Source organism: Passer montanus, unplaced genomic scaffold (genome assembly GCF_014805655.1).
Source record: "Passer montanus isolate IOZ18808 unplaced genomic scaffold, ASM1480565v1 scaffold31, whole genome shotgun sequence".
NCBI lineage: Eukaryota > Metazoa > Chordata > Aves > Passeriformes > Passeridae > Passer > Passer montanus.
In genome coordinates this window covers 10,342,970-10,368,877 of record NW_024367819.1, presented here as the reverse complement: position 1 = coordinate 10,368,877, position 25,908 = coordinate 10,342,970, and the positions used below count along the sequence as shown (strand labels likewise).

General features: G+C 54.1%; 1 protein-coding gene across 1 annotated transcript; it reads right to left on the bottom strand.

Annotated features, from left to right (window-relative positions):
* Positions 1–1,349: 1,349 nt before the first annotated feature.
* Positions 1,350–25,288, bottom strand: LOC120504905 (myosin-7-like). The gene is given in 39 exon segments (XM_039714808.1): positions 1,350–1,487; positions 1,569–1,703; positions 2,131–2,226; positions 2,662–2,937; positions 3,040–3,165; positions 3,369–3,572; positions 3,651–3,701; positions 3,703–3,858; positions 3,934–4,117; positions 4,318–4,514; positions 4,934–5,052; positions 5,154–5,280; positions 5,370–5,759; positions 6,022–6,112; positions 6,190–6,335; positions 6,426–6,602; positions 6,816–7,058; positions 7,147–7,275; positions 7,384–7,510; positions 7,600–7,736; positions 7,937–8,060; positions 8,148–8,265; positions 19,772–19,859; positions 19,998–20,065; positions 20,149–20,458; positions 20,596–20,766; positions 20,942–21,091; positions 21,199–21,317; positions 21,402–21,540; positions 21,619–21,722; positions 21,801–21,899; positions 22,103–22,166; positions 22,300–22,392; positions 22,769–22,889; positions 23,114–23,141; positions 23,263–23,419; positions 23,825–23,971; positions 24,395–24,612; positions 25,234–25,288. Coding segments are annotated over 38 exon segments (5,433 nt in total). The 5' UTR covers positions 24,596–24,612; positions 25,234–25,288; the 3' UTR covers positions 1,350–1,466.
* Between the last annotated feature and the right edge of the window lie 620 nt (positions 25,289–25,908).

Here is a 25,908-nt window from a genome sequence, read left to right as displayed (position 1 = left end):
AAACATGGTGGGTAGTGGGACAGAGCAGTTAGTCTAGGGGAAGCAGCCAGCAGCTAGGGGAACACTGAGGCCAGAAGCAGCACAAGCTGCAAGCTCAGGAACCAGGAGGTCCCTGAAGGGCTCACCCAAGCTCTGTGCTACATGTGGAGGTACAAGATGCTGCTCCCCATCTCCTGAGGACCTTCCCTCCTTGGTTCTCTATGTGGCCTCAGGCACATCTCTTCCCACCCACAGATACGGATTGGTGTGAGTCAGGTTGAGATAACCTGTGAGGCAGTTTGAGGTCCAGGTACACGTCATGGGTGAAATCATATTGCACTGTGGGGTGGGCTGCAACATCCTGTGGGGTGCACCAGGTCCACACGGGTTGGCAATCCACAAAAATTTTAGGGTTGGAAGGAACCTCAGAAGATCATCCAGTCCAAACCCCCCTGCCAAGGCAGGGTCACCTAGAGAATTTACACAGGAACGTGCCCAGTTGGGTTTTGAATGTCTGCAGACAGGGAGACTCCACAATTTCCCTGGGCTGCCTGTTCCTGAGCTCTGCCACCCTAAATGTAAAGAAGTTCTTCCTCATGTTGAGGTGGAACTTCTTGTGTTTTAGTTTATGGCCATTGCTTTTTGTCCTGTCTCTGGGCGCCACTGAAAAGTCTGGCACTATCCTCTGGACACCCACCTTTGAGATGCATTGATGAGATCCTCTCTGAATTTTCTCTAGACTTAGGCACAGCTCCCTCAGTCTCTTTCCCTGGAGAGATGCTCCAGATCTCAGATCATCTTCCTGGCCTCCTGGACTCTCTCCAGTGACTCCTTGTCTTTCTTGTGCTGAGTAGCCCAGAACTGGAACCACAGCAGATGTGGCCTCACTGTGACCGAATAGAGGGGCAGCATCATCTCCTTCGACCCGCTGGTCACACACTTCCCGATGCACTCAGGACACTATTGGCCCTCCTGGCCCTAAGGACACACTGCCAGCTCATAGTTGACTTGTTATCCACCAAGAATTCTAGGTCCTTCTCCACAGAGGTGCTCTCTCATCTGATTCAGCAGTGGCTTCATATTTTCCCTAATCTCCCTTTTGCTGCTGATATACCTGTAGAAGCCCTTCTTGTTGTACTTGTTATCCCTTGCTAGATTCAGTTCCAAGGTGACTTTGGCCTTCCTCACTGCATCCCTGAATGCTCTGACAATGCTTCCGTGTGGCCTGTCCCTTTTTCCACATCCCATAAATTTCTTCTTCATAAATTTCAGATTTACTAGAAACTTATATGGGCTCCATCCATATTACAGGTACCATACAATGGGATAACCCCACCCTCCCCACACAAATTCAACCCCACACAAATGGCTGCTGCTCAATGGTTTTTATTGGATTTCCAAGCTTGAGGGGCTAGGGGGAGTTGGGCACTTGGAAGTCTAAATGGGACAGCTGCGAGTTCAGGTAGGATACTTAGGGATCCAGATCTTCACTCTTCATTGAGTCCCTTCTGATAGAGGAAAAAAAGGGGCTGTTGTGGGGCAGCCATGGGGTGGCCTATGAGGCACCTGTGGGCAGGGGAGAGTCCCACCTTGGCTCCAATATCGCGGCTCTTGGCCCGCAGCTTGTTGACCTGGGACTCGGCGATGTCGGCACGCTCCTCTGCCTCATCCAGCTCGTGCTGTGCCTTGCGGAACTTGGCCAGGTTGGTGTTGGCCTGTTCCTCCTGAAGGGGGCAGAGACACCAGTGAGGCTCCCACACAGCTCTGTCTGGCCTCCTGCCACCCCATCTGCTCTCCATACACCTGACTATTTTATTGCTCCATCAGGCCTTCAATAGAAACCCCTGTTTCTTCAGACATCCCATTTTCAAACCACCCAACCATCTACTCAATGATCCATCCATCCAATCTTCCACCCACATAAACTAACTTCCTTCCTTCCTTCCTTCCTTCCTTCCTTCCTTCCTTCCTTCCTTCCCCATCATCTCTCAATCCCACAACTAACACACCCTCCTCATTCCCTGACAACCCACCACCCCTTGACTACCTCATCTCATGGTTGCCTGCTACTCTCTACATCCTCTCCCACATCCTAAACCCACACTGTCCTCTCCTGGGGGTGGTCCCATGGCTGCCTCAGCCAATGCTCACCGCCTCCTCTGCCTGTCGCTTGTAGGCCTTGACCTTCAGCTGGAGCTTGTCCACAAGGTCCTGGAGCCGGACCATATTTTTACGGTCCTCCTCCGTCTGTAGGGTGAGACACGTATGGATCATGACCTGACCCTACCTGCTCTTGGAATCACCACCCAAGCTATGACAGTCAGGAGACAGTTAATGAAGTTCTTGGGGAGTGGAGTTTCTTGAGATCTGTGGGTGGCTTCAGCTCTGGGAGCAGGAGGAAGATGTCTTATTGCCCTTGATGAGATCCCACCTGAGGTTATGGATCATGCCCCCATAAGATTCCATGGATACTGGGACACTGAGAGGTGGCCTGGGTAGCTCATGGCCCAGACCATGTTCTGGGTACTCACGTACATACAGTGGGTGGTCCCTTATCAAATCTAGACAGCCTGTGTCTCTCTGGCCAGCAGGTTGGCCATGTTCGAGGTCATGTACAGCATGAAATATGAGGCCCTGAGGCCAAGGGGCAGGAATTGACCTGGGCCAGCCCAGGAGCCCCACCTGGTAGCTCAGCTCCTTGACACGACGCTCGGACTTGCGGAGACCCTTAATGCTCTCAGCATTGCGCTTCTGCTCAGCCTCCAGCTCATTCTCCAGCTCCCTCACTCGAGCCTCCAGCTTCTGCAGCTGCTTCTTGCCCCCTTTGAGGGCCAGCTGCTCGGCCTCATCCAGCCTCATCTGCAGGTCCTTGATGGTCTGCTCCATGTTCTTCTTCATCCGCTCCAGATGGGCGCTGGTGTCCTGCTCCTTCTTCAGCTCCTCGGCCATCATGGCCGCCTGCCCAAGGAGAGAAGCAAGCAGAGAAGGAGGACCAAAGCATGCTCTACTTCACCCTCCAGTGGAAGGTGTCCTAGATGTAGGTCCCACTATGGCACTCACATCAGTGATGGCTTTCTTGGCCTTCTCCTCAGCATTCCTGCACTCCTGGATGGCCTCTTCCACCTCTGTCTGCAGCTGGGAGATGTCGGCCTCCATCTTCTTCTTCTGGTTGATGAGGCTGGTATTCTGGAATTAGAGGAGAGGATCTCATGAGGTGTCTCTTGAACTGCTGACCCATCCTTCTTCAACCCCCCAGTACTTAATGACGCCCAACTCCCTGCCAACTCTGCAGGCTTAAAGGATCTGGAGATCTTGGTAACTCAACCCGTTAGAAGCCCATACCCATGGATGGAGATGACCTCTGTCCTTGAAGGTATGTGATGTCTCACCTGTGAGTGGAGAAGCTGGACCCTCTCGCTGGCCTCAATCAGCTCCTGTTCGGCCAGCTTGCGAGCCCTCTCAGTCTGTTCCACCACTGCCTGCATCTCCTCCAGCTCGGATTGGAGAAGGTTGTTTCTCCTTTCCACGATGGCAATATTCTCCTTCAGGTCTTCATTGGCTCTTACCACATCATCCAGCTGCAGCTGGGTGTCCTGTTGGGATAAATATAATGGAGATCAGCCAGCAGCTCAGGGACCTAAGAAGACCTCCTTATAGGTGGGTAATCCCACCTTGAGGTGAGCCTGGGCTCCTTTCAGGTGGGACTGAGCTTCAGCAGCCACGCTTGTTCTCCCTTTTGAAGGTCTCCAGGTGCTCAAGCGACTCCTCATATGCATTCTTCAGCTTGAAGAGCTCAGTGCTGAGGGACCTGGCCTCTTTCTGTGATGCCTCCAGCTCCATCTGTGACTCTTCAAACTTCTGCTTCCACTCAGATAAGATCTGGAGCAAAGCAAGAGGTCACTCTCTGTCCCCATGTCTCCCATCTGCTCCTGTCTCACCACTGTGTCCTCTTACCTTATCAAAGTTTCTCTGCTTCTTGTCCAACGCAGCAGCTGCTGCATTTGATCGCTCCACATCTGCCATCAGGTCCTCAATCTCATTTTGCAGCCGGTGTTTGGTCTTCTCCAGGGAGGAACACTTGGCATTGACCGCCTCCACTGCCTCCTCAGCCTCCTGCAGCCGCTGGGCCAGCTTCTTCCTGCCGTGGCAGAAAACCTGGCTGTGGTGACCCATGGATCAAGTCGGCCAACTAAAACCTTATTCTTCCTATTCATTTGCTGAGGCTCTGGATTTTTACCATCTCCAGACCCGTATACCTTCTCCAGATTCTTCTACAGTGGAAGGGTGTGCACTCTTCCCTGCCTCATAGAGGCTTCCTTTCATGGGGAGAGGACTCACTTGGCTTCCTCCAGTTCCTCAGTGCGCTGGATGGCATCTGTCTCATACTTGGTCCTCCACTGTGCCACCTCAGAGTTGGCCTTGGAGAGTGAGCGCTGGAGCTCAGCCTTGGCCTCTGTCTCCTCCTCATACTGCTCCCTCAGAAGGTCACAGTCATGCCGGGCTGACTGGAGGGCATGGGCCAGTGCATTCTTTGCCTGGAAGGCAGAGGTAAGGAGTAGTAGCAATAGACCTATATGGAGGTCAAACTCAGAAATACTAGTAAGCACTGATATTTCTCAGCCAAACCTTCTCTAGATCATTCCAACCAAATTCAGCACATCTAGACCCAGAGCCATCTAAACATGGGTACCTCTAGTCTGGCCCAGTTTGACTTCCCCCTCATGCAGTGCCACCCAGCCACCTATAGACCAACCCAGCTGCTTCACAACTGACCTGCTCAGCCCGACCTCTCAGCTGTTAGACCAATGCAACCCTACTCAACCACTCTAAGATGCAACCACCCCACTGAACTGGCCTGAACTTGAATTCCATTTGGTGCTACCACCATGAGGGTGAAGGACACCTTGTCTTGTGGCCCGCCTGGAGACCCTATGAGCCATCCCACAAACCTCACCTTCATCTCCTCCTCCAGCTGTCTCTTCAAGTCCTCCATCTGCTGGGTGTATGACTGCTTGCCCCTAGTTAATTGAGAGACAAGGGCCTCCTTTTCCTCCAGCTGGCGGGACAGCTCTCCTGCAGAGGTAGGGCAGGTTTTGAAGGTGTGGCAGGGATTGAAGATGTGGGGCAGGGGCTGAGGATGTGGAGTAAGGGGTATGGTGGGTCAGGGTTTGCACCATTCTCAGTCTGGAGCTTGGCCCGTTGGGTGCTGGTGTCATTGAGGACTCGTTGTGTCTCTTCCAGCTTGGCCCGGTGTTCAGCTGCCTGGTCCTCCATGGTGCGAGAGATCTTCTCCATGCCCACCTTGAAGGAGGAAAGTATGGAGGGAAGGAATGAAGAAGGAGAATGATGCCCATGGTGGAGATAAGATGTCCACCTTGGTCTTCTTCTACCTTGGCTTTTATGAGTTGCTCCATGTTGGAGCTGAGGTCATCCAGCTCCAGCTTGAGGTCGCTCTTCTCCTTCTCCAGCTTCTGCTTGACGCGCTGTAAGTTGTCAATCTGCTCACTGAGCTCAGCCACACTGTCGGCATGCTTCTTGCGCAGCGCAGCAGCCGTGGCCTCGTGCTGCAGCGTGGCCTCCTCCAGGTCCCGCCGCATCTTCTGGAACTCTGCCTCACGCTTCTTGTTGAGCTCGATCTGCACTGATGTGGCACCACCCGCCTCCTCCAGCCGCTCACTGATCTCCTCCAGCTCCCGTGAAAGGTCTGAGCGCAGCTTCTCCACCTTGGCTCTGCCTGTCCGCTCTGCTTCCAACTCCTCCTCCAGCTCCTCAATCCGTGCCTGTGGTCCAGGGACGGAGCTGCTGTCAGCAAACTTGGCTCTACCCAACTCCTGCACTCAACTCAACCGATTGAGCTGGAGACTTTTCAACCCAACTCACCCCAATAGCTGAAAACACTTCAGCTCATGCCAGACATCTGAACATTTGTCAGCCAACTGAAAACTCCTAAACTCAGCCTAACCAGATGGAGACTTTTCACCTCAACCCAACCAACTGGAGGCTCTTAGTCTCGTCCAAATAAGCAGAGAATAGATTCCTCACCTGCAGCTCTTTCAGCTTCTTCTGGAGCTGCAGAGCCAGAGCCTGCTCATCCTCAACCTTGCTGTTCTGCTGGTTGATCTCAAATTCTTTTCTGCAAGTGAAAGCAGTTAGCAGTGAGGTCCCTGCCCTTGCCCCCAGTTTAGACCAGGGAAAGAGGTCCGTCTTTACTTCTTGAGCTTCTCCTCCAGCTGCTGCTTGTCGTTCTCCAGGTCCATGATGTTCTCCTGGGTCAGCTTTAAGTCACCTTCCAGCTTCCTTTTGGCCCGTTCCAGGTCCATCCGGACTTTCTTTTCCTGTTCCAGGGAGCCTTCAAGCTGTGTGGAAACGTGAAACCTCAGTTTTCCATCATACCTGCCCTAGAAAGCTCCTTAGCACTACTCATGGTAGGACCAGACCACACTCACGTCATCCACTTGCTGTTCCATCTTGAGTTTGGCCTTTGTCAGGGTGTTGACCTTGTCTTCCTCTGCCTGCAGGTCATCCAGCGTCTGCTGGTGAGATTCTTGCAGGGCCTTCTTTTCCTTCGTTAACTTTGCAATGGTTTCATCCAACCCAGCCATCTCCTCTGTGAGGTTCTTGACCTGAAAGAGGAGAAACACTAGGCCTCCAGCTTAGTACCAGAGGTAGGGCAAAGCTGAGTGATGCTGCTGTTGTCCTTGGCCAGTGAGGCCACTGCAGTGGTAGAGAACCCAAAGGATGTTCATGTAGCCCAGATCAACTAGCCTTGGATCTCCTCCAGGTTGTGTTGACACAAATCCCCACAATTTAAGGTCAAGGCCTCTTTCCACCCTCACCTTGTTCTCAGTGGCATGTTTCTCCTTCTCCACCTTGGCCAGAGTCAGCTCTAGATCATCAATATCCTTTTTCAGCTCCGAACACTCATCCTCCAGCTTCCTCTTCCTAGCTGTCAGCTCTGCGTTCATCTCTTCCTCATCCTCCAGTCGCTCTGTCAGCTCCTTCACCTTGGCCTCCAGCTGGATCTTGTTCTTGATCAGCTGGTCACAGCGCTCCTCAGCATCATTGAGGTTGTCCTGCTCCTGTATTGGAGTGGTAGATGAAGTAGGGTGGCCCTGGAGGGCTGCTGGTCACCCCCCTGACATAGTTTTTTGGGGCAGTCTCACTTACGGCCTGGACTTGGAGCTGAAGGTCATTCTTCTCCTGCAGCATGGAGACCATCTTCTCCTCCAGCTCCTTGCGCCGGGTCTCCGACTTCTCCAGGGCCTCCTTCAGCCGCCCAAACTCTTCCTTCATGTTCTAAAGCAGAGACCAGGAGATCAGTAGCCACACCCAATCCCCTTCATCCATCAACCCCACCCTGCCCATTTTGGATCCCCAGCAGCCCATCTCATCACCTCCTCCCACCTGCATCTCCTTCTCTGTCTCAGCACTCTTCAACAAGGGTTTGATCTTGAAGTAGAGCTTCATCCAAGGCCAATTCTTCACCCCCATGAAGGCCCTGATGTTCCACTGGATCACCAGCAGTGAGTCTCTAGAATGGTGACACAGATGCCACTACACCACAAATCTGGTGACCCACCAGACGTCCTTTCTCAAGGAGAAACACCCTTCCCCTCTCACCGGCGCTCCAGGATCTTCTTGAACTCGATGCGCATGAGCTGCCCTCGGGCCTGAGCCTGGATGCGGGTGATAATGCGGGAGAGGCGCTCGTCCCGCATCTCCTCCAGAAGTCCCAACAGCCCAGCCTTGAAGAAGACCTGATGGAGGAAGGAAGTGAGTGAGAGAGTGAATCGGTTGGGAAGGGTTTGTGGACAGATAGATGGATTGCTGGGGAAATTAAGTGATGGATGGTGGGGTGGGGTGGGGTGGATAGGCAGATGGACACATCAGTGGTGAGACCATGGGGTCCACATGACCCCAGGTATGGTAGGACCATGGAGACACCATGTGCCCTTACCTTGGTGTGTCCAAATTTGTACTGGTTGTGGTCAATGTCAATGGATCCCAGGAGCTTTTCAGCACCCTTGCGACTGTCAATGAACTGCCCCTCAGGGATGGCAGCAGGGTTCAGGATGCGGTACCTGGTGACCAGAGAGGACATGAAAACCCTGAGGTCAGCCCTACTCAGGTTGTCCACCCCATCCCCACATTTTCTCCTCTGTGCCTACCGCTGTCGGAAGTCCCCATAGAGGATGCGATTGGGGAAGCCCTTACGGCAGATGCGGATGCCCTCTAGCACCCCGTTGCAGCGCAGCTGATGCATTACCAGGGGATTGTCCATCACACCTGGCAGTGGGTCAGAGGGGTGGTGGTGTCAGCCATAAGCCACACCTACCACCATTTTCCCTGCCCTCAGCCCTACCCTTTGCTCACCTGGCTCCTTCCGCTCATTGGGTATAATACAGCGGACAAAGTGAGGGTGGGTTGTCTTGAGGTTAGCCATCAGTTTGTTGAGGTTCTCCTGTTGAGGGACAGAGGAGAGAACAAGCTGACTAATGTGAGAGCAAGAGAGGGTCTGTGGGACTGAAGGGGTGATCCACCACCCAGGAGATATCCTCCCATTGCCCCAAAGGGGGTCCACTATGTAGATCCCTCACCCGATGCAGTGCTGAGACGGTCTGAAAGGAGGAACCTTTCTTCTTGGCTCCTTTCCCTTTCCCTCCATCACCACCTGGAGAGAACAGGCATAGGGTAACACAGGAAAGGTGACTAGTGGACAGCAGACTTCTCCATCAACTCATTGCTCCATCACCCCACCATCCATTCACCCACCAGCATCTGCTCCAGCATAGTTGGAGAAGAGGTTGGCCAAGAGCTTCAAGGCAGATTTCTGGTAGAGCCCCACCACTGTCTCATTGAGAGGGTCCTTGTTCTTCTCCAGCCCCCCGATGATGTTGTAGTCCACTGTGCCAGCATAGTGGACAAGAGAGAAATGGGCCTCTGGCTTCCCCTTGACATTGCGTGGCTTCCCAAAGTTGGCCGACTTGCCCAGGTGATTATCAAAGAGCTTGGCCTTGAAGGTCATGTCTGAGGCTTTGGGAAACATGCACTCCTCCTCCAGGATGGACATGATCCCCATGGGCTAGGAAGAAAAATGGTGGTGGAGGATATTAAGCACAACCTAGTTAACCAACTCTGGGGCCCCTGGCAGGCTCCAACTCAAAGGGCCCTTCCCCCAAAGTCCCTTCAGCCCCCATGAGGCCCTGAGGGAGGTGGTACCTTCTCAATGAGGTCAATGCAGGCCTGGAGGTCCATGCCAAAGTCAATGAACTCCCACTCAATGCCCTCCTTCTTGTATTCCTCCTGCTCCAGCACGAACATGTGGTGGTTGAAAAACTGCTGCAACTTCTCGTTGGTGAAGTTGATGCAGAGCTGCTCAAAGCTGTTGAACTGGGGAAGGAGAGAGGAGATGAGATTAACTGGATTAACTCAACACCCAACAGGGTCAACAGAATGCCTGATGAGATCTGTAGGTGAACCTGAGCTGGGTCAACAAAATGCCCAGTAGTATCAATGAAGTCAATGCAACTCCCAAGAGGATCAACACAAACCTCAAGAGGACAAATGCCCTGCCACCCCCTCAGTCCTCACATCAAAGATCTCAAATCCAGCGATGTCTAGCACACCGATGAAGTACTGCCTTGGCTGCTTGGTGTCCAGGTGGAGATGAAGAGGCGACTGGATGGAGGGAGAAAGGGAGCTATGTGTGGATGAATGGAGCTCCTGGGTGGATGGATGAAGTTTGTGGGTGGATGGAGGAGTCCATACATGGATGAGTCCTGGGATGGATGAATAAATCCATGGATAGATAAGTCTATGGATGGATAATGGACTACAAGGCAGCCTCTCACTGGGCTCTCAACCCACTCACAGGTCTCAATGTCAGCTGATGCCAACTTCCCGGTGGCCCCAAAATGGATCCGGATGAACTTCCCCTGGGAAAGCAGTGGCAGGAGGTGGAGGTGGCTGCCTTCATGCAGAAGATCCCAGACCATAGACGCTGTCCCGCAAACTGCCCCACAGACCCTTCCTCATACAACCCACCCCCATCACTCACAAATCGGGAGGAGTTGTCATTGCGGAGGGTCTTGGCATTGCCGAAGGCCTCCAAGGCAGGGTTGGCCTGGATGATCTGGTCCTCCAGGGTGCCCTGGACGGGGTGGGACAATGCTGGGTGTGGATACCACTGGGGTACACTCTCTGCCAAGGGTACATGGACTGAGGAACTCACCTTGCTGCTATTGGTCACCTCCTTCTTGCGGTCGCCAATGGCAGCAATGCTGGCAAAGTATTGGATGACCCTCTTAGTGTTGACTGTCTTCCCCGCCCCGGATTCTCCGCTGGGGGAGCAACAGTGAGATATTGGATAACATCCTGGTGGGTACTTCATCCCACCCCACTGCTATGGGGTGGGGCTGGATAAAGCAGGGCCTTACGTGATGAGGATGGACTGGTTCTCTCGGTCTGCCAAGAAAAAAGAGGAGTCAGGTGGGATGAAGTTTGGAAACATCTTGGTCTTGGGGTTGAGGCTGAAGTTCTCCATCCTCTCAGGTGAGAACCACTTCTGAGTCAGGAACCATTTTTTGGAATGGGGTCTTCTAGTTTGAGGTCCTCACAGGACATTCTTACCTGTCAACATGTTCTGGTAGGCATTGTCAGAGATGGAGAAGATGTGGGGTGGAGCTTCACTCCGCTTCTTTCCCCGGTAGGCAGCCACCACCTCAGCATTGTAGACAGGCAACCACTTGTAGGGGTTGACAGTCACACAGAAGAGCCCCGAGTAGGTCTGAAGAAAAGGGCAGGCAGGTCAGAGCCAGGAGGTGCCACCCCACCAAGTGGGGACATGCTAGGTCTAGGTGGCCTAAGGGATGTGGTGACGGGATGTCCTCATCTTGGTTGTCTGAAAAGGGGCTGTAGAAGGGACATCTTGGGTCTGGGTGGCCCACAACATGCAGAGATTTACATCTCTTGTGTCCATGGCCCAAGGGGCCTGGGGATGGAACACATTATGTCCTATCAAGGGACCTCTTGAAGTGACATCTTGGATCTGGGTTGCTGAAGGGGTCAGGGGATACAACATCTCAGGTCTTGGTGGCTGAGGCAGTCTAGAAATGGGATGTCTTGGGTCTGGGCAGCCCAAGGGAGCTGGAGAAAGGGCCACCAGGTTCTAGGTGTCCCAAAGTCCATGAAAAAGCCACAACAGGTTTTAGGTGGCCCATAGGTTCTCTGGAAGCCCCATCTGGTACTAGGTATCCCAAAAGCTTTAGGGAAGGGTTACTACTTTCCATCCACCCCATAGGCTGTGGGGAAGGCCTCGCCTACTTCCCAGGTGCTCCAGGGGCTTGTGGGAAGGCTCACATAGATCAACCAAGAGGCATAGCGCTCCTTGAGGTTGTAGAGGACAGCAGGCTCATGGAGGAAGGTCAGCATTGCCATGTCCTCGATCTTGTCAAATTTGGGGGGGTTCTGCTGGTGAATGTCAGCTTCCTTCACCGTCACCGTCTGGGAGGAATGGGGAGACATGGGGGTGGGGGTTGGGAGATGTCCATGGCTTGGGGGATAGAGGGTGCTCCATTGGTAGGATTTCTTCCATGGGTTGAGAGGGGTCTCCTGTGGTTTGGGGGGTACCCCCCATCTGTTGTGAGACTTCCATGGGTCAGGGCCCCCACCACTATCAGCCTGGTTTCCCCTTCCTCAATTTGGTCTCCCCCAAACCTTCAACCCCCCTCCTTCCTTTAATCCCTCCCCCATTACTTTCGTCCCATTAATCCCTCCCTCCTTAACTCTTCACGCCCCTACTTCCCACCAACCCCTTATCCCCCATGATGCCCAATTCCCTCTTATCTCCCCCACCAGTCACCCCCTATGCCCCCTCCTGCCATCAACCCTTCCCATCCTTAGCCCCCTCCTCCATTATCCCCTCACCCCCATTAATCTTTTGCCCCATATGGCCCCTTGCCCCCCTCCCCTCACCCCCCCATCCCACAGTTGCCCACCTCTCCCAGTTCAGTCTGGACGGTGGCCTCCCCTCCTTGCCGCCCCGTCACCCGACCCCGAACGAATTCCTCCCGGGGGTGGGGGACGAAGCACTCGCTACGGGGGTCGAAGGGTCTGGTCTGCGCTGCCAGCCGCTCCCGCTCCCCTGGCCGCAGGAACGGGGCTGCCGCCCCCAGCGCTGCCAGCACCGCGTCCGCCATCCTGCCCCACACAGACAGGGACCCTGCATCACCTGGGGGGCTGTGAGGCTGTGGCCACAGGGTCTCACCCCTTGTTCCGTGGCCCCACACAACCCCACTGGCCGGAGCCCGTTGCCGTGCATGGGCCCCTTTAGCCATGCCCAGACCCCTATGGCTGCGGCAGATACCAGAGCCAGACCCAGAGCTTTGCAGCTGTGCACAGCCCCATGCATGGATCCCTACAGATGTGCAGGGAGCCCTATAGCCCTCTGTACACCCACATAGTCATGCACTGCCCCATGCACGGACTCCTGTAGTGATTCAGGGACTCCCTGCAGGGATCCCTATAACCATTAAAGGATCCCTAATAGCGATGTACAGGACTTCATGGTTGTGTATGACCCCATGCACAGGATCCTACAGCCATTCATGACCCCATGTATTGAGCCCTCTACAGTGCACAGACCCCCTATAGCTGTAGGCAGACCCCTATAGTCATGCAGGGACCCCAGTCCCATGCACAGCCCTGTGTACAGACTCCTGTACTGATGCAGGCACCTCCACAACCAGGGACCACCAATCCCTGGAATGGTGCATGGCCCCCTGCAACACAAAGACTCCTGCAGCCACACACAGACCCCCATAATGATTCAGGCATCCCTACAGTGATGCACAGAGACCCATAGAACTGCAGGGACTCCTATAACAATGCAGGGAACATCAGAGTCCTGCACAGCCCCACCTGCAGACCCCCACGGCAAAGTATGGATCCCCTGTAGTGATGTGCAGACCCTACAGCAACACACACACCCTATAGCAGCATAGCAGCACCACTCCCCCGCCAAAGCACCCATCCCCATGCTGCCCCACAGCATCACCCTCACCTGGAGTCTGTGGATCTAGCAGGTAAGATGAAGGAAGCTGGAAGAACATGCAGAGGGTGAGTAGGGCTACACCCTACAGATCCTCTTTGCCCCATAGACCCTTTTATGCCCTATAGATCACTTTCCCACATAGACCCCAAGTACACCATAGCCCTGCTTGTGCTACATAGGCCCCCTGGATGCCCCACAGACCATCAATGTCCCCTAGACTGCTGTACCCCATAGATCTCTTTCCCCCACAGTTCCCCTCAGTGCTTCTTAGGTCCTCTGTGCCTCATAACCCCCTGTGTACCCCACAGGTCCCCACACCCCATAGAACCCCTATGTGTCCCATAGGCCCCCTGTGCCCCATATTCCCCAGATTCCTGTGTTCCATTGATCTCCATACGCCCCATAACCCTCCTGTGCACCCCATAGCCCCCCATATCCTCCCTCAGCCCTTCATATCCACATCCCGTATTCCCACTATGTCCCCCACCCTCTCCCTCTCTGCCCCACGCCGACACCTGTGCCAGTCCCACAGCCCCAAGGCCTTTATAGACCATCATGGGATGGGGAGGAGCATTCCTGGGGAGGGGGTGGCTGATAAAAGAGAAGAAGGGGGGCACCTCCCCCCCCCGCTTCCCCAGCCACAAGGTGGCATCTCTCCAGTGACCCTGGCATCCAGGACCCACATATTCATCCTACAGGATGATTTATGGGGCAGAGCTATAGGGGTGAGCAAGGGCTGTCCAGACCCCTTGTAGGGGTGGGATGTGGGGTGAGGTAGGGGGCTTGGCTGGCTGGGTGCCTTGTGTAGGAGGTGTCTATGGAGCCCAGACATCTGGATTCGCTGGGGAGGGGGGGTGGAGGGAGGGGGGTGAAATTAGGGACCTCAGGGGCCAGGGTCCCTTGTGTGTGTGGGCGATCTATGTGGACCAGGGTGCTTTGATGGGGTTTGTGATGTTTCTGTGGGTCTCACATGCCTGAGTTCCTTGTGTGTGTGGGATCTCCGGAGCCCAGATGCCTGGGTTCTTTGTGCATGGAGGGGATCTGTGGGGCTAGGACTCTGGGGACCCTTGTGAAGGGCGTGCCTATGGGGCTGGGATGCCTGGGTCCCTGGCCAATGTCCTGTCACCGGTGGGGTGGTGACAGCTCTACCCTGCCAGGTCTATATTGGGACACGACCGGAGAGTGGGGGGGAGATTGTTATCTCGTCCCCCCCAGCGAGGCGCCGTGGGGCCGCCAGGGGTCTGGGGGAGGTGGGGGGGGGGTCTGGCAGCAGTCCCCGAACACCGTGTCCACTTTGTCATCAAGGAGGTGACAAGTGTTCCCGCGAAGTGACACATTCCCGCGGGCGGGAGGTCCCCACCTCCCCATTGTGCCCCAGAGATACCTCTCTCCTGCCCCATAGACCATCTCCTTTGTTCCACAGAGCCCTTACAGAGCCCCATAATTGCTCCATGGAGCCACACAGAGTCTCCGCAAATCCCCATAGAATCTTTTTAGAGCCCCATAGAGTCCACATAAGGCCCCATAGCGACATTACCCCACCCTTCCTCGGCCCGAGTTTGGCGGGGGAGGGGAGCCGCCCGGACGCCGGGGTCCCCTGGGGTCCATCATGCGGCGCCGCCGGGACCGGGAGGGATGGGGCAGCGACAGATGGACAGCGAAAGGGAGGGTGAGGGGGGAAGAGGGGAGGGACTGAGGATTTGGTGGGGAGGGACAGGCAGGAGACAGAGGGACAATGGGACATAGAGAACTTGCAGGGACCAGGGGGACATGGAGAAGGCAGAAGGACTGTAGGCAATGGAGGACACAGGGCTGGTGGGCAAAGAGGTGGTGGGGTGATGGATGGCAAGTCCAGAGCAATGGAGGGACAGGTCCGTAGGGAAGAGGGGGTTGTGGGATATGGTGTGCGGTGGGACGGAGCAGCTGGTGGATAGGGGAACACTGAGGCCAGGACAGAGGGACCTCAGCATTTGCAGCAGGAGAAGGTGCAGCCTCAGGAGCCAAAACATGCCTGAGGGATCCACTCAGGCTCTGCCCACATGTGGAGATTGATGTCCCCCACCTCCTGGGGTCCCCCCTCCCCATCTGCCCCCAGATCTCCTGCCACACAGATCTAGGCTGGTGTGGAGCAGGCTGAGCTTACAGAATACCATGGAGCAGATAGAGTATCTGCCCCACAGCGGATACACTGTGAGGCAGCTCAAGGCTGAGCTCATGAGTTACATCACATTGCACTGTGGGTCTGGTCGCATTGTGCTGTGGGGCACGCTGTGCTGCAAACTCCTTGGTGATCTTGAGTGGGCTACAGACATGCTGTGGGTGCCATGCCATGGGGAAACCCTACCCTCCCCACACAAACACAGCCCCACAAAACCTGATGCTGCTCAATGCTTTTTATTGGCTGACCAAGGTTAGGGGGCTGGGAATGGGGGTGGGCCACTTGGAGGTCCAGGGGATATTGTTGGGGGTCCAGAGCTTCACTCTTCATTGAGTCCCTTCTGATGGAGAATGAAAAAAAGAGACTGTGAGCATGAGGAAGTTGTGGGGCAGCCGTGGGGCAGCTGTAGGGCAGGGAAGAGTCCCACCTTGGCTCCAATGTCGCGGCTCTTGGCCCGCAGCTTGTTGACCTGGGACTCGGCGATGTCGGCACGCTCCTCTGCCTCATCCAGCTCGTGCTGGGCCTTGCGGAACTTGGCCAGGTTGGAGTTGGCCTGTTCCTCCTGAGGGTGCAGGGACACCAGTGAGGCTCCCACACAGCTCTGTCTGGCCTCCTGCCACCCTGCCAGCTGTCCCTCCATCCTATCTTCTTATTGTTCCATCTGGCCCACCATGGACCCACCTGTCCTTTCAGGCATCCCATCCTCCAGCCACGCAACCATCTCCTCAACAAACCATCCATCTAACATTCCATCCATCCATCCATCCATCCATCCATCCATCCATCCGTCCGTCCGTCCGTCCGTCCGTCCATCTCCACATTCCACCACCCACCCACTTTCTCCACTTTCTTTTGACATACTCTTTTCACCCCCTGACACCCCACCCCTTGACCACCCCAAGGTCCCCTGCTACTCCCCACATTCTCTCCCACACCCCAACTGTCCCAGCCCCGACACTGTCCCCTCCTGTGGGGTGGTGCCACAGATGCCCCTCCAGTGCTCACCGCCTCCTCTGCCTGTCGCTTGTAGGCCTTGACCTTCATTTGCAGTTTGTCCACAAGGTCCTGGAGCCGGACCAGGTTCTTGCGGTCCTCTTCTGTCTGTGGGGTGAGACACAGGTGGGTTAGGACATGATCCTCCCTTTGCTTTGAATCACCATGAGAGCAGTGAGGGTCAGGAGACAGTTAATGATGTTCTTGGGGAGTGGTGCTTCTCTGGATCTGTGAGTGGTCTCAACTGTGGGGCTTATCAAATCTAGACAGCCTGTGTCTCTCTGGCCAGCAGGTCGGCCATGTTCGAGGTCATGTACAGCATGAAATATGAGGCCCTGAGGCCAAGGGGCAGGAATTGACCTGGGCCAGCCCAGGAGCCCCACCTGGTAGCTCAGCTCCTTGACACGACGCTCGGACTTGCGGAGACCCTTGACACTCTCGGCATGCTCATGCTCCAGAGAGGCCTGGTGGAGACAGACAGAAATTAGAGGGCCATAGAGGACAACATGGCACTCATGGGGATGTGATTTGGCTCACCTCAGCCTCTTCCAGTGCAGCTTGGAGCTCCAGTTTCTCAGCATCCAGCTGCTTCCGGACCTTCTCCAGTTCATGGATGGTCTTGTGGCTGCCACCCAGCTGCTCCGTCAGGTCCGAGATCTCCTCTACCCAGATGATAACCCATCAGACTTGGTGGAATGTAGTGGGATACAAAAAGGTGGCAGGGAAGGACCATGGTCTCACCTTGGAGATTCTTGTTTTCCCTCTTTAAAGTCTCTAAGTGATCAAGTGACTCCTCATAAGCATTTTTCAGCTTGAAGAGCTCGGTGCTGAGGGACCTGGCCTCTTTCTGTGATGCCTCCAGCTCCACCTGGGACTCTTCAAACTTCTGTTTCCACTCAGACAAGATCTATGAGGACACCACCTGCTCAGCTGCTGCTTTGCCCATGAATAACCCTCTTTCCATCCTCTTCCTCCCTTCCCCAATGCTCTCCTGAAAGGGACTTGAGGGTCTGCTAAAACATGGCCCTTGAAAGTTGTTCAGATTTTTTCTGGATTTCTCCTGCCTTTTTTTGGTTCATGGGACCCACATTTCTCTACCCCCTTTCCACCCTTCTCCTTCCATCATTCCTTGGTCCTCCCACCTTGTCACAGTCATGCCGGGCTGACTGGAGGGCATGGGCCAGTGCATTCTTTGCCTGGGAGGGGAGAGAGTTACAAGGTGAGGAGGACCTGGATCTATATGAAGGTGAGCTGTATTGGCATTTTCCAACTCCAACTACCTAGTTACCAACCAACCCAACCCAACCCAGCCCAACTTCCCTGTAACTCACCAGTCCTTCTAAATTTCTGAGGACCCTTGATTCATTTGCTCCTGCTTTGAGGGCAGGCTCATGATGCACTTCTTAATCCCAAACCTTAGCAATGAAGGTGTCTTTTGACCTCACTGACCCCCCAACAAAGCTCTACCTTGACTTCTTCCTCTAGCTGCCTCTTGAGGTCCTCCAGCTGTTGGGTGTAGGTGAGTTTCCCTCGTGTCATCTGGTTGATGAAGGCTTCTTTCTCCTCCAGCTGCCTGGAGAGCTCACCTGTCAGGTGGAATGGCAGATAATCAGTTGCAGGACACACCCCCAAGCCACCTCACTGGGCAAGAGTTAGGCAATTGGGTTAGGGAAGAGCAAGACCCTCACCATTTTCTGTCTGGAGCTTGGCTCGTTGAGTGGTGAGGTCATTGACCATGCGTTGAGCCTCTTCGGACTTGGTCCGGTGCTCATTCATCTGATCTTCCATGGTGCGGCACATCTTCTCCAGGTTGGCCTACAAACAGAAAGGGCAGAAGATGAAAGGGAACCTTGAGAGGGCAGTGGAAGGGCAGTCTTCAAGGCTGTAGACCTATTTCTGAGATTCTTGCAGGGCCTTCTTCTCCTTCGTTAACTTGACAATGATCTCGTCCAGCCCGGCCATCTCCTCTGTGAGGTTCTTGACCTGCAGGAGGAGAAATATCAGGCCTCCAGCTTGGTAACAGAGGTAGAAGAAGAGACAGGAGGCTGTTCTTGCTCTTTGTGAAGCTGGGTCTAAGTCAGGAGATGTAGGAAAACACAACCAGCCTTGGTTCTTGGTGATGCAATCCAACCAGTCTTGCATTATTGCAATCCAACCAGTCTTGCATTATCAAAGCAGCCTTGGTTCTTGGTGATGCAATCCAACCAGTCTTGCATTATCGCAATCCAACCCAAGCAGTTTTGGGTCCTTATGAGCCAACTCATCCAGCCTTGAATTTGACAGCCCAAACAGCCTTGATTCTTGGCAACCCAACCCAACCAGCCTTGGGTCTTCACCAGACTCTATTCATGTTGGCTTTGGTCAGCTCAGTTCCCCACAATCTGAGGTCAAGACATCTCCCCACCCTCACCTTGTTCTCAGTGGCGTGTTTCTCCTTTTCCACTTTGGCCAATGACAACTCCAGGTCATCAATATCTTTCTTCAGCTCTGAGCATTCATCCTCCAGCTTCCTTTTCTTTGCTGTCAACTCTGCATTCATCTCCTCCTCATCCTCCATCCGCTCAGTCATCTCTTTCACCTTGGCTTCCAGCTGGATCTTGTTCTTGATCAGCTGGTCACAGCGCTCCTCAGCGTCAGCCAGGTTGTCTTGCTCCTGGAAGGGGTAAGCTTGGTTTGAGGTGAATGAAAAAGGAGCGCAGGGCCAGGACATCTGGGTCACTCACAGCCTGCACTTGGAGCTGAAGGTCATTTTTCTCCTGCAGCATGGAGACCATCTTTTCCTCTAGCTCCTTTCGCCGGGCTTCTGACTTCTCTAAGGCCTCCTTCAGCCGCCCAAACTCTTCTTTCATGTTCTGTGGGAGGCACAAAGGTGCCATGTAAATCTCATTTTTTCCTTTTTGTTCCCACCTACCACTTCCTCTCTCCATCCACCCACCCACCTTCCCTACCCATGGCCCTGTCCTACCTGCATCTCTTTCTCCGTCTCAGCACTCTTCAACAAGGGCTTGATCTTGAAGTAGAGCTTCATCCAAGGCCAGTTCTTCACCCCCATGAAGGCCCTGATGTTCCACTGGATCACCAGTAGTGAGTCTCTGTAGAAGCCACATCAAGATGTGGATCACCAGGGGTTTCCACTCAACATGGATGCAACACCATCTCCATCTCACCACCTACCTGCGCTCTAGGATCTTCTTGAACTCCTGACGGGACAGGAAACCACGGACTTGGGCCTGCAAGCGGGTCATGATCCGGGCTAGGCGCTCATCCCTCATCTCCTCCAGCAGCCCCAGCAGCCCAGCCTTAAAGAAGACCTTTGAGGAAAGATGACGATAAGTGCTGCTGGAATTTGAAGGCATGGCAGAGGGATGGATGGTAGTGTGGATGGGAGCTCAGATGGGAAGGTGGACAAGTAGATGATGGAAACATAGAGTCCATCTGGTCCCACCATGAAAACCTTGTGGATCGTAGGCCCACCAGAACTGAGACCAAGTGACCTCACCTTTTGTCTACCCCATAGCACAGCTGCCCACCACCACCTTTGGCCAGAGCCCAGCAGTGTCCTCTGGATCAATCCTCAGGGATTGGCTTACCAGGAGACTTGGTCTCATTGGGGATGATGCAGCGAACGAAATGAGGGTGGGTAGACCGCAGGTTGGTCATCAGCTTGTTGAGATTCTCCTGAAAAATGGAGGAGGAGATGATGAAGGGAATGAAGACATGCCCCCAGCCTGTCCCACCAAGGGTTATCCCTTGCCCTGGGACATGATTTCCATGCCCACACACCCTGGGGTCCACCAATAACCCTTGAACTCTCACCCGATGCAGGGCAGAGACCGTTTGGAAGGAGGAGCCTTTCTTCTTAGCTCCTTTCCCCTTCTCCACAGCTGTTGGAGAAGAAGAAAGGATGAGATAGGACAGGGACAGGGTGGAAAGAACCCCAGGTGCTGAAGAAGGGGGTTCCTCTTACGTGCATCAGCCCCAGCATAGTTGGCAAAGAGGTTGGCCAAGAGCTTCAGGGCAGATTTCTGGTAGAGCCCCACCACTGTCTCATTGAGGGGGTCCTTGTTCTTCTGCAGCCACCCGATGATGTTGTAGTCCACTGTGCCAGCATAGTGGACAAGAGAGAAATGGGCCTCTGGCTTCCCCTTGACATTGCGTGGCTTCCCAAAGTTGGCCGACTTGCCCAGGTGATTATCAAAGAGCTTGGCCTTGAAGGTCATGTCTGTGGCCTTGGGAAACATGCACTCCTCCTCCAGGATGGACATGATCCCCATGGGCTAGGAAGAAAAATGGTGGTGGAGGATATTAAGCACAACCTAGCTAACCAACTCTGGGGCACCTGGCAGGCTCCAACTCAAAGGGCCCTTCCCCCAAAGTCCCTTCAGCCCCCATGAGGCCCTGAGGGAGGTGGTACCTTCTCAATGAGGTCAATGCAGGCCTGGAGGTCCATGCCAAAGTCAATGAACTCCCACTCAATGCCCTCCTTCTTGTATTCCTCCTGCTCCAGCACGAACATGTGGTGGTTGAAAAACTGCTGCAACTTCTCGTTGGTGAAGTTGATGCAGAGCTGCTCAAAGCTGTTGAACTGGGGAAGGAGAGAGGAGATGGCCAGTGGGATCAACAGAACAACTACTATGTTCAGCTGGATCAACCTGAGCCCCAACAGCGTCAACACAAATGAAAACAAAGTCATCTGACCATCCAGTAGGATTAACTCTACATCCAATGTAATCAACACAACATAGTCAACCAGGGCTTACATCAAAGATTTCAAAGCCAGCAATGTCCAGCACACCAATGAAGTACTGCCGTGGCTGCTTGGTCTCCAGTGAATTGTTGATCCTGGTCACCATCCAGTTGAACATCTTTTCATACACGGCTTTGGCCAAGGCTCCGACAGCATAAATCACCTGGAAGAAGGATGCCCCACCAGTGAGAGGGCCTCTTGGTGTTCTTCTTGCTGAAGATGACACCATATCACACCAAAAGGAGGACATTCTGGGGATGTCCTACTCACCTGCTGGACATTCTGCCCCTTGGTGACATACTCATTGCCCACCTTGACCCGAGGGTGGCACAACCCCTTGAGAAGATCAGCTGAGTTCAGCCCCATTAGGTAAGCTGACTTGTCTGCCTCTGAGGATGAAGAAGTGAAAATATGAACCTGGAAGGATCATGGAGTTCACCCCAGTTTCCACCTCAACCTTGGTTAGACCCAACCTTCTGTGCCATCTGGTTCTGCCTGCTCTTCCCGTTGTTTCTGCTTGAACTTCATGTTGCCAAAGTGCATGATGGCTCCTGTCAGTTTATAGATGGAGTTCTTCTCCTCTGGAGTGAATCCCAGGACAGCAAAGGCACTCTGTGGTGCAAAAATGTGTTCAAGTCCTCTCCAGCCAACAGAGACACATAGACACTACCTGATGGCCTCCCATCTCACATCTGTGGCCAGGAGCTCCTCTCCATCATCAATGGATGGAACTGTGGTCTCTCCTTGGGAGATGAAGGCATAGTCATAGGGGTTGTTGGTCACCAGCATCATGTCTGAAAGCAGAAAAAGGGGTTGGGACAGGCAGGTCCCAAAAGGGGTGTGGGATCAGGTAGGTTGGGAGCATAGCTCACCCAGCAGCTCAGGCTTCTTATTGGAGAGGATCTGGTAGTAAATGTGGTAGTTTCTTTCAGCCTTCAGCTGGAAGATCACACGGGACTTCTCCAGGAGGTCTGGGGTGGGGATGAAGAGAAGATGGGTGGAATTCAGGATGAGAAGATAGAGGTTCAGATGGATGAATGGAGGGAGGCTTGAGAATGTGGAAGGGTAGATGGATGAAGATGAGGAGAAGTATGGACAGGTGGATGGAGAGATAGGTAGAGGAAGGGATGGTGGACAACGAGATATCCTCTCATGGAGCCCTCAACCTACTCACAGGTCTCAATGTCAGCTGATGCCAGCTTCCCAGTGGCCCCAAAATGGATCCGGATAAACTTTCCCTGGAAGAATAGTGGAAGGACGTGGAGGTGGCGGAGGTGGCCACCTTCTCCCAGAACACCCCAACCCACAGACCCTTCCCAAAGGACTCCACTTCACAGACTCTTCCTCACAGACTCCACCCCTAACACTCACAAATCGGGATGAGTTGTCATTCCGGACAGTTTTGGCATTGCCGAAGGCCTCCAAGGCAGGGTTGGCCTGGATGATCTGGTCCTCCAGGGTGCCCTGGTTGGAGTGGGACAGTGTCAAAGGGGTTCAAACAGTAAGGTGTAGGGGATGAAGGGTGCAAGGTTTCAATGGATGAATAGGAGAACACAGTGGTCCATGAAGGTTTGAGTGGGTGGTCAGATTGATGGACAGGGATGTGGGTTGATGCCATCAGTGGATGGATGGATGGATGGATGGATGGATGGATGGATGGATGGATGGGGATGGGACAGATGAATGGAAGGTTGGATAGATGGTTAGTTGGTTGGTTGGTTGGTTGGTTGGATTTTTGGGTGTTTGGTTCAGTAAATGTTTGGGTGGTTGATTGTGTCATTGGTTGGACAGACAGGTGGCAGAATATTGGCCAGACCCCTGGGTATCATCCCCCACTCACTGCCGTTACCTTGCCCGGAGCCCCCGCCTCCTTCTTGCCTCGGTCACCGATGGCAGCGATGACAGCAAAGTACTGGATGACCCTCTTGGTGTTCACAGTCTTCCCTGCTCCGGATTCTCCGCTGAAGGTAGCCAAGGAGAGCAATGGTTGGGTACTGGTGCTATGGTGCTGGGAGTGGGGGAATCACTGGGAGGGATGGATAATGGACCTCCACAGACAAGTCCATGTAGTGATAAAGGGTTGGCCAGTGACATGACTTCAAGAGGGAAGGGGGGGCTATGTGCAGGTTGGGGGGTCTCAGCTGTGGGGAGGATTAAGACAGAGTTTACAGATGAGATTACTCACGTGATGAGGATGGATTGGTTCTCCCGATCTGGTGGGATGAGGAGAATAAACATGAGGTTCTGAAACCCACCTTGGCTCTGCCCCACATCTCCTGCTCCCCAAAAATGATAAGGGAATAAGGTTATGGAGTCCCCGCAGAAGGTCCCTACCTGTCAGCATATTCTGGTAGGCATTGTCAGAGATGGAGAAGATGTGGGGTGGAGCTTCACTCCGCTTCTTTCCCCGGTAGGCAGCCACCACCTCAGCATTGTAGACAGGCAACCACTTGTAGGGGTTGACAGTCACACAGAAGAGCCCTGAGTAAGTCTGGAAAAAGGAGTAGGTGGGTCAGAGTCAGAAGGTGCCACCCCACCAGGTGGTACAAGGGGTCTGCCAAAGCGACCTCTTGTGTCTATGTGATATCTTGGGTTTAGGTGACCCCTGTGGTCTGGATATGGGACGTCTTGGGTGTGGGGGACCAAAGAGGTCTGAAGAGAGGATGTCCCAGTTCTGTAATCTGGAGAAGGGATGTCCTGGTTTTGAGTGACCCAAAGGGTCTGGGATATCTTGGCTCTGGGTGGCTCAAGAGGTGTAAAGAAGGATCATCCCAGTTAGGGTGGGCCATGAGATCTGGAAAAGGGATGTCTTGCACCTATGTGGCCCAAGTGGTCTACAAAAGGGGTACCCAAGTTCTGGACGGGGTCTGAAGAACCTCATGGGCTCCAAACTCACATAGATCATCCAAGATGCATAGCGGTCCTTGAGGTTGTAGAGGACGGCGGGCTCATGGAGGAAAGTCAGCATGGCCATGTCCTCAATCTTGTCGAACTTGGGGGGGTTCTGCTGCATGATCTGGTCCTCCTTGACTGTCACTGTCTGCTCAAGGTAAGGAGAACCCCATGAAGCAGGAACACAGGGCAAGGAGTTGCCCCAGTTGTTCCTACCCAAAGGGCTGGGAGTTGGGCATCTGAATGTTCCCTTGAGAGCCAGAGGAGGTCTAGGTGTTCCTCAAGTGATAGAGAAGATGTTTTGGGGTCTGGGTGTGGCTGGGGTAATAGAGGAGGTTGGATGGGGTCTATCTGTCGAATAGGTTCTGGGAAAGGTGGATAAGGGCCTAGATATTTCCTGGGTTATAGAGAAGATGCTGTGCAATCTGAGCATCCAGTGGGTGCTGGAGAAGGCATTTTGAGTCTAGATGTTTCTTGTGTTCTAGAGAAGGTGGGTTGGGTTCTTTGTGTCCCATGTGGAATAGAGCTGCTGTTTTGAGGTTCTGGAGTCCAAGGTGTGGCTGGGGTCCCCCACCTTGCCATGTTCGGTCTCAGCAGTGATCTTGGAACCCTCACGGCTGACAATGGTGGCCTTGACATATTCCTCCTTTTCATCAGGGACGAAGATGTCCTTCTTCAGGTCGAAGGGGCGGGTCTGGGCAGCCAACCGTTCCTTCTCCGACTTGCGGAGATAGGGGGCGGCCTCCCCAAATTCAGCCATCTCCACATCAGGCATGGTGGCGCTGGACAGGGCTGGGTGGGGTAGGAAGAATCAGACCCTCCAAGGGCTGCCAGTTCATCCCAGTTGGCCCCATTGCAGCTCTTTCCTTGGTGAACCCATCATTCCCTATTCTTTGCTACATCTCCCACTTCCTCTTGGTCAACCCAACTCCTTCATTCCTCCCCTGTGCTCCCAGTTCCTCTCCAATGCTCCCACTCCTCCCAGCTGGCCCATCCCAAGTCCATCCTCAGTGCTTCCATTATCTAGAGTTCCCTCTCAATGCTTCCAGTTCCTCTCCAGTATCATCTCAGTGAGCCCCATCCAAGGTCCATCCTTGGTGATCTCATCTTCTCCCATTCTTCTCCAGTGCTCCCAGTTCCTTTACAGTGCTTCTAGTTCCTGCCAGTCCTCATCTCCATCCCAAGTTCCTTTTTAGAAGTCCCAGTGCCCTCCCCAGTGCTCCTTGTTCCTTGCAATGCCTCACACTGCCTGCCCTTTATCCCACCCCAGCATCTCCCAGTACCCCCAGTACTCCTGCATCCCTCCCAGTCCCTTCCAGTTCCCTACAGACCCTCCCAGTATCATCCCAGACCCTCCCAGTCACCCCCAGTCTCCCCAGACACCCCTCAGTTCCTTCCACTACCCAGCCCCACCTCTCTCTGTGGTCTCCGAGTCAGGGGATGACAGTGCAGGCTCAGGGCGGTTCTGGTCCTGCTCCGGGACACAACACCCCCCCCACCACAGTTTTTCCCAGTATGTCCCAGTATATCCCAATATGTCCAATTACATCCCAGCATCCCTGCCTGGCCCCGCCAGTACACCACCACGCACACACACACACACACACACACACACACACACAGAGAAACACACACAGAACTGCTCAGTAAGTTCCAGTATCCCCCTAGGATTCATTCAGTGCCCTCCCTCCTCCACCAGTATCACTCCAGTCCCTCCCAGTTACCACAAACTCTCCCAGCATCATCCCAGTCCCACCCTGTTTCCCCACAGATGCTCCCAGTATCATCCCAGTCTCCTGCAAAGACCCTCCCAGTTCCTTCCTAGATCCTCCCAGTCCCTCCCAGTCCCTCCCAGTTCCCCTATAGACCCTCCCAGTATAATCCCAGTCCCTCCCAGTTCCCCCATAGACCCTCCCAGTTCTCCTATAGACCCTCCCAGTCCCTCCCAGTTCACCCACAGACCCTCCCAGTTCCCTCCCAGTTCCTCCCTGTTCTTTCCCAGTTCCTTTCAGTTGCCCCTAGTTCCCCCATAACCCCCTCCCAGACCCTCACAGTGCTCCAAGTGCCCCCTGCCCCACCTGCCCCTGG